The following is a 17144-nucleotide window of genomic DNA, read 5'->3' as shown; positions in this document are numbered from 1 at the left end:
TTATCCTCCCATTCAATGATGGGAAAATTAGCCTTTCCTTGTCCTGGACATACAGTATGGTGAATCTGTGCAGGAGCCAGATACTTGTGCAGATAATTATTAGTAAAATGAGAACAAACTGATTTGATGATGTTAGGGATTGAGAACGCGGACACACATCTGTGTAGAACCAAAAACAATCAGGATATATGCAGGTTCAGTGAAGCTTCACGTTATCACTTTTTTACGTGCACTACAGATGCTGAACAGATGAGACATGCCCGTTTACCACTTGAAGAATGTGAATTTTCTTTCAAGGTTCAGTTTTCATAATTGATTTTGTTGAAACATTTGTGCATATGAGCTGACATCATTTCTGTAGCAACTGCTGTGACATATATATTTTTTTTAATCTGTAGTTTTTACTGACCTAACAGCTAAGCAATTTGCATAAATACATGTGATTAAATGCGATAAAATGTGCTCACCTAAAAGTTGTTGGTTCATGTTTTGCTGCATTGAATCACCCATTGACTGACATTAAATAAAGCAATTACATTGTACCGGGAGACTCAGAGAAATGTTGGTACGCAAGTAAAACTGCCGGTACTCTGTAAACTAAATTATAGAAGTGCAGGTACTGCGTACCAGTGATTTGCAAGGTTTGCACTATGGATGAGTGTCGTCAAGGTGAGGTATGAGACAGAAGGAGATATGATGGCGTCTTTGTGTGCTTTCAAGCAATGCCAAGTATGGCATTACTTGTAATATTTTGATTCATATTGAATTCCAATCTATTGGTATTCAGTTCTTGTTGGAGTCATGCACATAAACGGACAATGAAGTGGTACAAGAAACTCTGAAGCTGATCAGACCAGTATGTGTGTATGTGCGTTAAATATCTGAACACGGACAGAGCGCATTTTATAAAAAGACAACTTTCACCACTTGTTTTTCTGAATAATAACATGTGAAATGCTAAAAATGATATAACCTTTTTATAAAGACTCATAGTTTATAAATGTGCATTACCCTAATGCCATCAGTACTGGTTTCTATGTAAGCTCCGGCTGAGTGCAAATGTTTTTAACAATTTTTAAATTTTTTTATTATTTAATTATCATTATTAATGCATGTTGTTCACTTCATTTCCCCCCCCCAAAAAATCATTTTTAAAAAATGTTTTTTATTTAAATTAGCTTATTTTGAAACCGTTCTTGGTAACATTTGTGACTAAAACAAAATATACATTTTATGTATGTGTCAAACTTATTTGTAACTTAACTGATATTTTAATGTTTTGTGGGTTAGAGTACTCGGCTACTTGAAAATGCCCATCCCTAGTGGCCAATGGCCAATTTAATACAAATGTAATGAATTTAATACAGTTTATTTAATCAAAAACTCTTGAAAAGGAGTGTCCAACTATCTGCTTTTCTTTCACAGAAAAACCCACTTGAAAAATATCAATCTGGCTTCGAAAGAGTACATTCCACCGAGACTGCCCTTTGGTTTGTCGCTGAAACCCTGCCAACTGACAAGAGCTAACTCAGAATCATTCATCCTCATGCTTGGCATAACTTGAACTGCACAAACTTAGCTGTCATACCTAACAGGCAGATCCTTCAAGGTCCAATCACATTAACTAACATCTGGTGTGCCTCAGGTTTCAGTGCTTGGCCCCCTCCTCTTCTCTATAAACATATGACCAGGTCTGATCATAAAGGCACAGGATTCTCTTTCCTATCACTGCTATGCAGATGATATGCAGCTCTACTTGTCGTTCCAGCCTGACAACTCCACCATTAGCTTGTATCTCTTCCTGCCTTTCAGATATCTCTGCCTGGATGAAAAAATGCCACCTTTATCTCAACCTTGCCAAGATAGAAATCCTTGTGACTCTTGCCAACCCACCTGTTGATCACAACATCGCAATACAGATGCCTACCAGGACAGCCTGGGAATAGTGTTTGAAGACCATCATCAACATCAGTAAAATCAAACTCTTCCTGTCTGAATATGCTGTACAGCTCCTGGTCTAAGCTCTTGTCATCTCAGCATTGGACTACTGTAATGCTCTATTGGCAGGCCTCCCAGCTCATATAATTAAGTCACTGCAGATGGTTCATTAGAAGAGAACAAATATTCTACACTGTCTATTTGATACTTACAGTGCTACTTAGAGGACAGGGATTTTTTTTACCCAAAGCGACTTACAGTACAGTACACTCCACTCATTAAAATCCCCCTAAAGAAACCTGGAGTTAAGTGCCATGCTCAAGGACACAATAGTGGTGGCTGTGTGGACTGAACCAGCAACCTTCTGCTTACCCGTTCTGTGCTTTTGCACACTACGCCAGACCCACCCCAGCTTTATAATAGCCTTATCTATCCCTTAAAGGTGCGCTCAGTAACTTTTGTCTTTGTGTCATCTTGGACTTACACTGACACCTAGTCGCTTGGATGCAGCATAATTTAAAATCAATAGTTTTCAGTTTCAGTTGCCATTGTAGAAATTTTATATTCACAGTCAGTCATGATTAATTTAATCAATGAGTGAAAGTGAACGAGTAGTATTCGGCTGGTCATGTGATTCTAACATGGCAGCCCCCATGTGCGGACCCTCTCCGTGTAGAATAAAACAGCTTTTATAAGGTTACTGATATGACTGGAGTCTTCACTTTAATTTGAGTGCACATTTTCTACATATATTTAAAAATGTCTTTAGGATTTAATCTTTTTTAATGAGGAAAAAATTACTGAGTGCACCTTCAAGAAAATTAACCATGGTTTTACTACAGTAACCACTGTAGAACTGTGTTATTTGTAGTAAATACACAGTAACCACAACATTTATTTTGGTTTTACTATAAATACCATAGGCTAACAATGGCTACTATAGTAAAACCATGGTTAATTTTCATAAAGCTATTATTAGGGAATGCAAACCTTTTGGTGAGAAAACGCTAAACTATTGAGAGGGAACGCATGACTATTTCAGAAACAAAAATTCCCTTCTTGTCCTCTAACAGGCTCTGTAGATACTGACGGAAAAATAACTGGGAAAAAAATACTGGAAAAATAAAGACTGTCCCATTCATTTTACTCAGTTCTGTTGAGTAATTATTCTATCACCTACTGTTCTGCTGTGTTCTGTTCCACCCTGTTTTCTGCAAATGATGTAACAAGACAATGTTCTATTCTTCTGCGTTTTTAAAACAGGGTGAAGTTCTATCATGCCTCAGCATGCCTGAAATTCCTGATAATGACAAAGGTGCTGCCTACAAGACACATATGCTATATATGAACCACCACAGAGTGAAACTAAAAGTAAATAATTGTTTCTAAATGTAGCCTAATTTTAGGCGATATTTGGTTGGTCACATGGTGCAGTATTTAAGATTCTACACAAAAATTCCTCCTCAGCTGCTCAGAAATTTAGTTTCTCATTTCCTGCATTTGACTGTGTCATCCAGCAGCTGTGTCCAAATGCCTGAAAACCAGTGTTTGCGATTGGAAGTGAATGTCTTCTGTCTAAAAGGCATGAACCTGTTTTTAGCACTCTTGATTATAAGCCCAGTCCTACTTGGTTTCCTGAAAAAGATGCATGTATTTGCAATATTAACCCTGTAAAGACTAACGTATGAAAGAATTGTCAGAAAATTCTAATTTGTTGACATTAATCTGTTTTTAGGACATTAGACAAACGTAAAAAAGAAATCATAAAAAAAATGTATTTGATACATTATTCTTAAAAGGTCATTACCATCCTGAGGCCCAGCAATACATTGTTTGTGTAGGACATTTGTTATTTAAGTTTTTCTTAGCCCATACATGGTGGTAAATCTTGGGGTATTATCAGAGGACTCCCTGGGCTTTTCAGAGATACTAAATGTTTGAGAGTTTGGCCATGACAACTTCCTCTCCTTGGTCTATAAATATGGATTGAAATGTATCACAGTTCAATTCAGCACATTAAATACAAATAAATAAAATATTATTTTTTCAATAAACAATTTTTATCATATGTATTTTTGCACCAAATGCTATATTGACATATAAAAAAAGGGACATTGTAAAACTTTTTGTCTTATGAACTTATGGTAAGATGACATCATAATAGCTTGTAATGTAAAATAATGAGATATTTATAATGACAGAGCAACCAAACTGGTCCGGTTGCTAGGGAGGGTGAAGTCACATGGGTAACCTCCTCGTGGTTGCTATAATGTGGTTCTTGCTCTCAATTGGCCTCGTGGTGAGTTGTGTGTGGATGCCGCGGAGAATAGAGTGATGCCTCCACACACGCTATGTCTCCGCGGTAACGCGCTCAACAAGCCACGTGATAAGATGCACGGATTGATGGTCTCAGACGCAGAGGCAACTGAGATTCGTCCTCCGCCACATGAATTGAAGCGTGTCACTATGCCACCACGAGGACTTAGAGCGCATTGGGAATTGGGCATTCCAAATTGGGGAGAAAAAAAAAATTATGCACAGGCTTTAGAAAATAGCGTATCAAATTTGACACACGCGGCGTTATAGGGTTAATGAGTCAAGCCGATTATTTGCATGTAGAGGGTATGGAATATAATTAGCATTAAAGCATTGTGTTATATCTACTTTACCAGTCTTGTAAAGTGACAAAATCTTGCTTTCTTTCTTTTTTGTTTATTTATCACACAACAATTAAGTATGGAGTACTCTTGGCCTCATAACCATGTGTATATATTTTCTGTTCATTTTTATTAACTGATAACTCATATTTATTATTTTTTGTTTATAATATTATATGTGTATTTGTACCAAACTTGTGGCTAATTTGTAGCAAATGTGCAGAAGTTTCATTTGCATGTGAAAATATGAATTTGCAGCAAATCTGTGACAATGTTCACCAGATATTCACCACAGAGGTTTGACAACAGATTTTTAGGTACTCAGGATATACCTTTTTTGGTAACACTGTATAATAACATCCATTCAAATAGTTAGCAATGTCATACATAAGACACGTTAATTCAGCGTGATATATATATTATATGAAATATAATGCATAAAATAATTAACACAATTAATCAAGCCACCATATTAATGATTTTTTTTTCTGAGATTTGTTAGCAGGGGGCTCCAGCTGTACAGACAACAAACCGACAGATGATCAAAGACAGCTGGACAGAGCAGAGGGCAGGAGTCTTGAGAGAGGTGTTTTTTAAAATTCCAAACAACATCTGACTTGACATTTGACAGTGTCTTAAATGCGGCATTTATGGATAGAGACTTGAAAATCCATGAAACGTGGCGCAACCACAGTGAGACGCACCAAAAGCGTCTGTCATCCTGTGAGAACATCTCTTCAGTCTAGCATGGACAACTGACGAATGAACAGCTGTAAAATGTATCGCTGTGAACTGTTGACCAGCGACAGGCATATGCTCAATGATATGGAAATAAACCAAACAATATACTGACTTCTAAAGCCACTTTTTGTATTGTCCAATCAATGCTTTACTTGTCTGCCACAATAATGTAATGACTTTGATTTATCTAATATTATTATATTATTATGATTGAATATTAATGTATTTATTACATAGTTATAATTATTTTACATAGAAATCTCTTTATTTGGGGACCCCTTTTCAGCAAATATTTATATGCGATTAATTCATTTATTTAATAGGACATATGTAATTAAATTAACAATCTAAATGGATTGAAAGCCTACCCATAAAACGCTTTTATATTTTCAAATGTATTTTATGAATATGAACTTCTGATCTGTGAAGTATTAATGATAGCTATTGTAAAGTTTCTTTGTCAGAATAGGGCACAAAACAGAGAAAGGGTTTCTCTAACATCAGCTGAGCTGTAGTGGATAATGGATTATTACCAAGACATTTTAATACCTCCTCTTGTGTGCACAGGGAAACTGAACTCAGCATTGTGACTGAGCACAATATTCAGTTAATGTTCATTTCAAACCCCAGATTGTTTGTTACTGTTAGTGTTGCATGTCTGATATGGGCCACAAATGAGAAAAAAAAATTGTCTGTACAGAAGCTTCTACTTGACTGACAACATAGTGAATCTATGTAATTGCTAAAGATTTATTTCAGGTTTGCAGATGATACTCAGGTTTCACATTTCCTGGCTACACACCCTCCTGATAAGAACTATAAAAGTATGAGTGAATACCCACTTGGAATGTACACACAAATAGTTGGAGACTGTACATAAGAGTGAGTCCTGGTGAGCTATTATAATATATCAGACTGAGGTTTTGCAACCTCCCTTTTGCGGCTACAGATCATGTATCAGGGTTGACTAAACTTTCCCCATAATTCTTTCTGTTCCTCCCTCTGCCCTTGGGCATTTCCAAACACTCCCTCTGCCCTTTCTCAATGCACCAAGCCCATAGTTTAGCCATGGGTGGAAATCACATGTTACACTGGCCTCTATTTTGGGATATTTTAACAGCAGTCATAGGCGTGCAATTTCCTGATTATTTCGGACTTAAAGAATAACACAAACACTGATTATTGCCTGAAATAAAGAACTTATAATAAGGAATTTATAATCTAAATGTAAATAACTCCTCTGGCAATAAAAAAACACAATCTACCATTTTAAGAGTTAGTTGGAATAAAATTGAGTTCTGGTTTAACTTGTGCAGTTGTTCCGGTCCAAGAAAATATATCAGTTTATACGACCTTGCTAAAATCTTAAATAAATTAATGAAATAATAGCATATGAGTATAGAGAAGTATTGGATTCTTAGTTACTGTGTTGTCAATTCTTAATGCTAGAGATGTATTCATTTTCCATTTTTTGGAGACTTTTTAGAGGCATTGTTACGGCACCGGCCTATTCTCAACATGAATTGCGCATCTAGTGCAATTTGTTCAGCTTCAGCTGTGCATTCACTTCATTGTCTGTGCAGATTCGTGCAATTTAGTACAATCTCAGTTGTTCATTTGTTTCATTTTCTGTGCAGTTGTAAGTGGTAATATTATATTTATGTTGTTGATATAGCAGATTAATGTCATAAAGGATGCGTTTGAAAAAAGGTGATTAACCCACTAAAGACTGATTTATACTTCTGTGTCAAATATCTTGCAGTGTTATTTCTTTTACATTCTATTTTCTTCAACAGTATGTTTCAAGTATAATTGTTTAATTATCCTCATAATGCATATTATTTTCCAGAAAGGTCCTCTCTAAGACTGGACAATGTTGTTAATCTGACAACTGAAAAGCTATATTTAGTCTGGTTGAATATTCAAGTTTAGCTATATTAACAAATTTTGACATTCTGGAATATTTATGTCTACATATAAGATTGGTGCAATAACAGAAACAAATTTTTAAAGCCAATGCAAACTATTTTTTAGTTTTGTATTATGGTATTTTGGTGATATTTTACAAATTGTTTAATTTCTATTCCAATGATGCACTTGAATATTAGATTCACAATAAACACGCAATTTGCATTTATCTCCTCCCCCACACTCCTACCACCGTGCAACACCATTCACCGGTGGTAAAAATTTGAAACTGTACTGCTTTGTAGAGCAGTACAGTTTCCAAGCATTTTGATCATTTTTTTTAGCAGTGACCTGATCTGTTGATCTTTTACTTTGTGATAACTAGTTAGCAGGGTTGGGGAGTAACGAAATACATTTAACAGGATTACGTATTTAAAATACAAAATATAAGTAACTGTATTCCACTACAGTTACAATTTAAATAATTTGTAATTAGAATACAGTTACATACAAAAAGTATTTTGATTACTGAAGAGATTACTTTGCATTTTATTGTCATTTGTTTCATTTAATATTTAGTCCTTTCAGATGGAAAACATTTATACATATAAATGATGCGATCCAAAGTGCATTTGAACAGCAGTGAAACACTTTCTTATGATGTGTTACATTCATACGAGCAGACAGAGAAATAAGTTTGAAGTAAGTTTGGAGCAGAAGAAATAGAAATAAACCTTGTGTAAATTGTCAGCTTTACGCTAAGCTAAAATGCTATTTCTAGCCATTTTACATGCACATGTTACCAGGCACAATCATATTTTTTAATCAAGAAAATTCACGTTGGATCATAATTTCTCTTTTCTAGTAAGACCTTTGATATTAGGGCAAAAATCATATTCTTGATAATAATTTTTGTATTGTTTTCCTGTAAAAATATCTAAAAATCCTTAAAACAAGATCAGTTTGATTTATCTTGTTTTAGAAACAACACTGCATAAGATATTTAGGTTTTTCAGAGAATGTACTTTTTTTTTTTTTTAATTTTAACCACTTTTCTCCCAATTTGGAATGCCCAATTCCCACTACTTAGTAGGTCCAGGTGGCGGAAGACAAGTCTCAGTAGCCTCCGCTTCTGAGACAGTCAATCCGCGCATCTTATCATGTGTCTTGCTGTGCATGACACCACGGAGACTCACAGCACAGGAGGCTCATGCTACTGTCCACGATCCACGCACAATTTACCACGCCCCATTGAGAGCGAGAGCCCCTAATCGTGACCACAAGGAAGTTACCCCATGTGACTCTACACTCCCAAGCAACCGGGCCAATTTGGTTGCTTAGGAGACCTGGCTGGAGTCACTCAGCACACCCTGGATTCGAACTCGTGACTCCAGGGGAGGTAGTCAGCATCAATACTCGCTGAACTAACCAGGCCCCCAGAGAACGTATTTTTAACGTGTATTTTGTCTTACTGTACTGGCAGATTTGTAATAGTCATAAGAAAACAAGTGAAAGTGCTGAAGAAGTAATCCAAATTGTTTTGATTTCATTACTGACCTAACGGGATACGTTGCAAATTACATTTTACAGCATGTATTATGTAATCTGTAGTGAAATACATTTTAAATGTAACCCTCCCAACCCTGCTCGTTATTATCACAAGACTGGCTGAACAGCTGAAGTTGAAAAACAAACCACATTCACATTCTGATTATATACACTGTAACTTCCATGATAATGATAATTGTCATTCAAAAGTTTTCATGTTAGGAATGTTAGGTTTCATGTTTCCTTTCTTAAGATCTTGCCTTATATTACAGAGCTGAAAATCTCAAACTCTTGCAGTCTTACCAGTGCTGTTGTTTGCTGATGGTGTGCTGTCTAGAGTTTGGTTGTCTGCTTTTGGCAGGGATTTATGTCTAGCATGCTGCTCCCTGTATAACGCCCGTTTCAACTGCAGCTGCTGCAGCCAGTACATCTGGGCATCACGGTTAGCAGCCTGCAAACAAAATGTGGTTTTAAAGCATTTTATTAAAGCTATTATTAATAGATATTTGCATCATCATTCAAACTTAAAGGTGATGTAAGTGACACAATCAAACTCTGCAAACCAGTAAAAATCCATAAAAGAGCAGAATCTAGTCTTTTTGTTGTGGGTATATTCACTGTACTTTATTCAAATCTGCCAAACCAACTGCCTTTTCTCACTTGACCTCATTTTAGGCTCATGTAACATGAAGTGCAGTCATGTGATCAATGTGCCCATTCAAAAATGCCAGCTGTCTGGTCCCACTGATAAATGCAAGATTTTGGAGGCACGGGGTCCAGGAGAGAGAGAGAAAGATGTATAATGAGGTCATCAAGGCATTCTGAATCTGTCTCTTATATCCCTCTCTCTTTCACCCCCGAAGCTTGTTTTTGAAATGCAACCTTTAGAGTTCTTAATGTCATAAATCGTTAAGCAAAGACTTTCTTTTGTTTGCTTTCTCTTTCTTTTGCTGAAGGGATTTTTTCCTGGAAATTCCCAGGCTGTTAACATAATAATAGCCCATATTAAACAGATTATAGATAATTTGGAAGTCACATTAGTTATGCTAATACATTAGACATTTGTTAAGACTCTTACTGTGGGAAAAGAGAGAACAATGACCATTATATTATACATTAAGGAGGAAACATGGGAGCCAAAGGTCATTCAAAAAGTGTGTAGCTTGCTGACATCACAACCCAAAGCACAATCCTGCTTAATCCTGATGGCTATTTTTCTTGTGTTGTTTCTCAATTTAAATAAGCGTAATCATGCAAACTTGTATACAGTGTATCATAACCAGAAGTGTCATTCCCATGCAAACTGGTGCACACACCCCATCAGATTTACCATTTTTATGGGTTAGATCAAGTAAAAAAGGGATCATTGAGGTTACAATTACAGGTTACCACTTTTTTCAGTGTAAGAAAGTTTTTTTTTAATTTTTTTAATTTTTTATGGTCATGTCTTGTTTTAGGATTTATGTCATCTATAGGGCACCAAATGAGCCACTCAAAAAAAAAAAAAAAAAAAAAAAAAAAAAAGGAATAACATTCATATACAGTTGTGCTCAAAGGTTTGCATACCCTTGGAGAATTGGTAATATATGTACCATTTTGAAAGAAAACATGAGTGAGCAGGCAAAACACATTTCTTTTATTTCTTATGGGATTCATATTCAACTGTAGGTTATAACAGAATGGCACAATCATAAAACAAAACATGGCAACAAAGAAAAAAATTAAATGACTCCTGTTCAAAAGCCTGCATACCCTTAGTTCTTAATACTGTGTATTGCCCCCTTTAGCATCAATGACAGCATGCAGTTTTTTGTAATAGTTGTCTATGAGGCCCCAAATTCTTGCAGGTGATATAGCTGCCCATTCGTCTTGGCAAAATGCCTCCAGGTCATGCAAAGTCTTTGGTCGTCTTGCATGAACCGCATGTTTGAGATCTCCCCAGAGTGACTCGATGATATTAAGGTCAGGAGACTGTGATGGCCACTCCAGAACCTTCACCTTTTTCTCCTGTAACCACTGGAGGGTCAACTTGGCCTTGTGCTTAGGGTCATTGTCGTGCTGGAAAGTCCAAGAGCGTCCCATGCGCAGCTTTCATGCAGAAGAATGCAAATTGTCTGCCAATATTTTCTGATAATATGCTGAATTCATCTTGCCATCAATTTTCACAAGATTCCCCGTGCCTTTAGAGCTCACACACCCCCAAAACATCAGTGAGCCACCACCATGCTTCACAGCTGGGGATGGTATTCTTTTCACTATAGGCCTTGTTGACCCCTCTCCAAATATAGCACTTATGGTTGTGACCATAAAGCTCTATTTTGGTCTTGTCACTCCAAGTTACAGTGTGCCAGAAGCCATGAGGCATGTCAAAGTGTTGTCAGGCATATTGTAACCGGGCTTTTTTGTGGCATTGGCGCAGTAAAGGCTTCTTACTGGCAACTCGACCATGCAGCTCATTTTTGTTCAAGTATTGTCGTATTGTGTTCCTTGAAACAACCACACCATCTTTTTCCAGAGCAGCCTGTATTTCTCCTGAGGCTACCTGTGGGTTTTTCTTTGTATCCCGAACAATTCTTCTGGCAGCTCTGACTGAAATCTTTCTTGGTCTACCTGACCTTGGACCTGACCTGAATTTTCCACTTCTTAATAAGTGATTGAACAGTACTGACTGGCATTTTCAAGGCTTTGGATATCTCTTTATATCCTTTTCCATCTTTATAAAGTCCCATTACCTTGTTACGCAGGTCTTTTGACAGTTCTTTTCTGCTCCCCATATCTAGCCTGCTCAGTGCATCCACGTGAGAGCTAACAAACTCATTGACTATTTATACACAGACACTAAATGCAATTTAAAATGCCACAGGTGTGGGAAATTAACCTTTAATTTCCATTTAAACCTGTGTGTGTCACCTTGTGTGTCTGTAACAAGGCCAAACATTCAAGGGTATGTAAACTTTTGATCAGGGCCATTTGGGTGATTTCTGTTATCATTATGATTTAAAAAGGAGCTAAATCAACTATGTGATAATAAATGGCTTCATATGATCACTATCCTTAAATAAAAGACGATTTTTGCACGATCAGTCATATTTTCAAAATCAATGCCAAAATTTCACAATTTCTGCCAGGGTATGCAAACTTTTGAGCACAACTGTAGGTATGCGTTATTGGCTTGAGTCTATAAAAAAGCCACAAGTTACATATACTGTGGATTTTATATCGATTTTCTGTACACTGAAAAAAGTTGTAGACTGAAATCTATTTTTGATTTAACCCATAAAAATGACTTTTTTAATATATATTCTAGTTTGTCAGGTTGATTTAGTCAGATTAAATAATATTTTGACTCAAATGAAACCAGTTAATTTAGATGTTACCACATGAAGCACAATTTTTAACTGACAAAACATTTTTTTATTTTACTGTGTACACTGAAACTTTCTCATTGATTTGGAATTAGCACACTCTTTATCCCTGCTGCAGGCAACCTCTGCCATCTAGTATTATTAAATCATGTAAACATGTTACACTACACTTGAACTTGATTCAATCGTAGACAGTGGTTCCATGTGTTTGACATTTTTTCTTTACTTAAAATTACTATGTAATCTCAACCTAAACACTTTGTGTAGAAAAAACCTAGCTGAATTGGGTAAACACATTTTTTTTTTACATGTAAATATAACTCAAATAAATCTCTTTTTATTTCTTCATGTACTAACTAGTGAAAGTGAATGTTAGCATACTAAATACATTCTGGTCGGAAGCACTACAGAGTGTAGTTTAGTAACCATGCTATGGTTAACACAGCAATTGCTCAACAAAGCAAGCAATCAGTTTCATATGTGACATTAACCAGTCCTTGTCATTACTTCACGCTAACAGATACTCTTCTAAATCTCGACATAACAAAACATTAAGCACTAACACATCTCCCCCTTTATATTCATCTTGCACAAAAACACATTTTAACATTTACTCTCCCTATCAAGTCCCCTGCAAAGCAGGCTGGGAAATGGAAATCCCCTGCCCAGTTTCATCAATGCTACATTAACACCACAGGAAGTATTTATGCAGTCCCAACTCAAATGGATTAAGTAAACTTCCATTTTACGAATTTAAATGGATAGAACACAATTAAATCAAGTTGTGACAAAATGTTCTAGAATTGTGTTTCTTTAGTTCATTTTAATTAAATTAATTGAACAAACAGTTCAATTTTCATACCTTGAGAATGACAGTGCGCTCTGGTGTCTGTATATGGAAGGTCCCCTCCTCTCCCTGCAGTGGGTAGCTGAACGTGGCCCGAGATAGATCCACCTTACCCAGTGGATTGATATCCTGTGCTATGCGATAGTAAAACAGCTGACAGCTCTTCTCCTCATAAGTAAACCATCGGGACTTCCAGGCTTTGAGAGGTCCTCCCTGCTTGCTGAGGTAGCCACACAGTTTAGTGCTGGAGGAAGGGGGGGTACCATCTGGCTGAGCAGGGTGGATCTGGATGTTTTCCTTTTTTTGAGCCCCATCTGACTGGACCAGACTATTCTGTTGGGTCTTCTCAGAGTCCACACACCCATCTGCAGGAGATATATGTATGTCTGGTGGTATAGGAGGAGATGAACGAGTGTAGAGACTTCCCTTGCTCTCCATCTGGTTATCTCCAGAAAAAAAAAAAAAAAAAAAACTGTTCATTTTGGAGATAATTTTGGAGAATTTATGACTTTGGTTCAGTGTGCACAGAACATGGAATGCGCTGTAAAAAGTGGAAACCTGCATTTGGTAGCTTAAGTATGGAGATGGAATTGTTTCATATTAACATACAAATTGAAAGAGATTCACAAATAGAAAGTTGGTTCACAAATAAATTGAATGAGATCCACAAATAAATGTAAGGAGTTTCACAAAAATGAAATGAATTCACAAATAAATGAAAATGAATTATTTACAAATATATTTTTAACTCACAAACACAACTCTGTCCAGCATTCATTTGTGAATTGCACACATTTATTTGTGGATCGCTTCCTGTGCATTTGCGGATCACTACACGCATTTGTCGATTTTGAAACAAATCTAGTGTCAAGATGTGCACACAAATCTACAAATAGGTGGACTCCACCCATCGTCTACTCAAGCCAATCAGATAATGGCCACATTACTCGGACCAATCGTAGCACGTTCTATCTTCATCCAATCATGCTTCGTTTTAAAAAATATATATATAATATACTTCCTGAGTAAATAAGTGAAACACGCATTGTTTTTCAGGGTTAACATAATTATTTCTTGTGAGTAACACTGGACTGGTCTGCCATAACACTAAGTGCTAAAAATATAAATCCTTTGAAATATTACTTCAATTATTTTTTTATTTTTTTAATACATTAACATAATGTGAAATCAAATTATTGGCAAAGCAGATCTTGTACACTGTGTAATACAGGGTATTAATTTATGGTTTGTGCTCCTAAGTTCATCTAATATAATTAATGTTTTATAAAGACACTATCTGTACTACTGATCTTTTGTCGTGTCTAGTAGTGTGTCTGTTTGGATCTGCCATGTAACATTAAGAGTAAAGGTTCTGACAACACATTTCAGTCAAGAAACTTGATTAAAATTAAAATAGCAGACTCATACAGTCAGCCAGGTTAGCTGTAAAGCTAATGATCAGGACACTCTACTAAGGGGCAATTTTCAGCTGTCGACATTTAATAAGACACTACACATGTTTATAACCGAGAGAAAATGATACGGACCTTAAGTCACAGTATTCCTCTGATGACATCCGTTTCTTTAAAAGTTTGCAGCCTTGGAGCTTATCTGTATGTGCTTGATTCCATGCTCATGAGAGCTCTGTGACTCTGGCACCGCTCTTATAGTAAACGAAGCATGATTTGTTGAAGATAGAACGTGCTACGATTGGTCCGAGTAATGTGGCCGTTATCTGATTGGCTTGAGTAGACGATGGGTGGAGTCCACCTATATGTAGATTTGTGTGCAAATGCACAGGAAGCGATCCACAAATAAATGCATGCGATTCAGAAAGTTGTGTTTGTGAGTTAAAAAATATATTTATAAATAATTTTAATATTTGCAAATCTCATTTTATTTATTTGGGAATTCACTTTACTTTTGTTAAACTCCTTACATATATTTGTGGATCTGATACAATTTATTTGTGAACCAATTTTTATTTGTAAATCTCTTTCCATTTGTATGTTAATATGAAACAAAAATAACCCCATACTTAAGCAGCAGTTCTGGGACACTTTCAGATTTCCAGAGTCTATTCAAATAGAAATACATCTCAAATCTATAGCTACATTTATATTGTAAGGATTCATACTGAAAGAGACACATTCCCATTGGCTGCATTTCTTTCCAGCCTTTACCTTAAGGATCTTACCTATTTCTAGTTGGCCTAATCTTACCACATACAGCATGTCCACATCATTTAAATGTATTCATTCTTCATGGCATTGCATTACTTCAACACCTTAAAGGGATAGTTCACGCAAAAATGAAAATTCTCTCATCATTTTTTCTTTCTTCTGCTAAACACAAACAAAGTTTTTTAGAAGAATATTTCAGCTCTGAAGGTCCATACAATGTAAGTGAATGGTGGCCAGAACTTTGAAAGTCCAAAAAGCACATAAAGGCCACATAAAAGTATTCCATAAGACTCCATTGTTTTAATCCATACCTTCTGAAGTGATATGATATGTGTGGGTGTGAAACAGATCAATATTTAAGTAATTTTTGACTATAAATCTCCACTTTCACATTCTTCTTCTTTTGTTGCTGGCGATTCGCATTCTTTGTGCATATCGCCACCTATTTGGCAGAGAGAATTTATAGCAAAAACAGACTAAAATATTGATCTGTTTTTCACCCACACCTATCATATCCCTTCAGAAGACATTAATTTAACCACTGGAGTCTTATGGATTACTATTTATGCTGCCTTTATGTGCTTTTAGGAGCTTCAGAGTTCTGGTCACCATTCACTTGCATTGAAAGGACCAACAGAGCTGAAATATTCTTCTAAAAATCTTCGTTTGTGTTCTGCAGAAGAAGAAAGTCATACACATCTGGGATGTCATGAGGGTGAGTAAATGATGAGAGAATTTATTTTTGGGTGAACTATCCCTTTAACTTAAATCACATGTTAATGCACTCTTAAAAATCTTAAATTATTCTATCACTATTGTTTCACTGTGTCTCACTTTCATCTCTGTGCTTTTATGAGTAATTCTATTGTGGCACCTTACATGCAGTAAAGTGTTTCGTTTACAGAAGGAATACAGTGGTTAGTCACTTTTTTTTAGCATTTCTAGGTTACATTAATAAAAAGTAGAAACACATTTTTTTTGAGCAGTCTACATCAAAACACAATACACACTGTGTTATAAAGCACCTATTATTTAAAAACAAAAAAACTATCTGTAAACAAACCGATCAGACATCATTTTCTAAACAGGAGAAGAAAAAGTGTGGAAATCCTTATGCAAGTCCTTGAACATATTACACAATATTCACCAAACTATTTCTAACCTCATATCTGTTCCCATCAAAGAAACTCACACAATCAAAAATCACATATCTGAATGTGAATTGAAGCTACATAGCATTAATGATCTGTTCAGTTTTATATAATAATGTTTGTTAATGTCATCAATTAAACTAATTATAAAAATGAACCTTGTCGTGTAATAAGTAAACCCTTCTCTGTATTGTAAGTCATTCTTGTTAAAGCTGTCAAGTGGTTAGACGCGCGTATTCGCAGTGTCAGGTGTGTTAGATGATCAGATGTGTTGATTATGATCCCATACCTTCTGTCTTTAATACAGCGCTCAAAAGTTCTTCACTCCATGTGTTGTTCAGGGCGCGCCTCTCCAGCACAACTCCTACAGATCTAAACAAAATCTGAGACTAAATACTTCCTTGATCAGTGACTCATGTGTCAGTGCTTCCAAACATTTAGAAAATAAGACAAAATAAATAAATAAATAAATAAATATGTAATCTTAGGTAGGGCTGCGGTACGTCTTTAGGGAGGTGTGCCAGAGACAAACAGCCTTCCCCTTCCACAACATCAAGAACAAACTAACTAGTACATACAGTACTTCTCGCGTTTTCACAGCAAAACTTATCTTACGAATTTTCAGAAACTTGTTGACTGTTTTTTCATTGTCAAGGCTGATTTGATCATATATAATTATATAACATATATATATATATATAAATACACAGGAAACTTCACAACTGTACACTTTTGTGTGACCATACATTTACATGTATATGTCGCGATTAATAAAACATGTAACTTTCCTCCAGGACGGTAGAGGC

General features: G+C 36.0%; 1 protein-coding gene across 1 annotated transcript in view; it reads right to left on the bottom strand.

Annotated features, from left to right (window-relative positions):
- Positions 1-16896, bottom strand: part of tbc1d2 (TBC1 domain family, member 2) — a 35478-nt gene extending 18582 nt beyond the window's left edge. Inside the window, exons 1-3 of the mRNA XM_051649302.1 lie at positions 16628-16896; positions 13020-13450; positions 9096-9243 (exon numbers count right to left, since the gene is read on the bottom strand). Coding sequence (XP_051505262.1) covers positions 9096-9243; positions 13020-13442 — 571 coding nt within the window. The 5' untranslated portion in view covers positions 13443-13450; positions 16628-16896. The remainder of the gene's footprint in view (positions 1-9095; positions 9244-13019; positions 13451-16627) is intronic.
- Between the last annotated feature and the right edge of the window lie 248 nt (positions 16897-17144).

The sequence above is a fragment of the Myxocyprinus asiaticus genome, chromosome 22 (genome assembly GCF_019703515.2).
Source record: "Myxocyprinus asiaticus isolate MX2 ecotype Aquarium Trade chromosome 22, UBuf_Myxa_2, whole genome shotgun sequence".
Classification (NCBI taxonomy): Eukaryota; Metazoa; Chordata; class Actinopteri; order Cypriniformes; family Catostomidae; genus Myxocyprinus; species Myxocyprinus asiaticus.
This window is presented reverse-complemented; position numbering and strand designations above follow the sequence as displayed.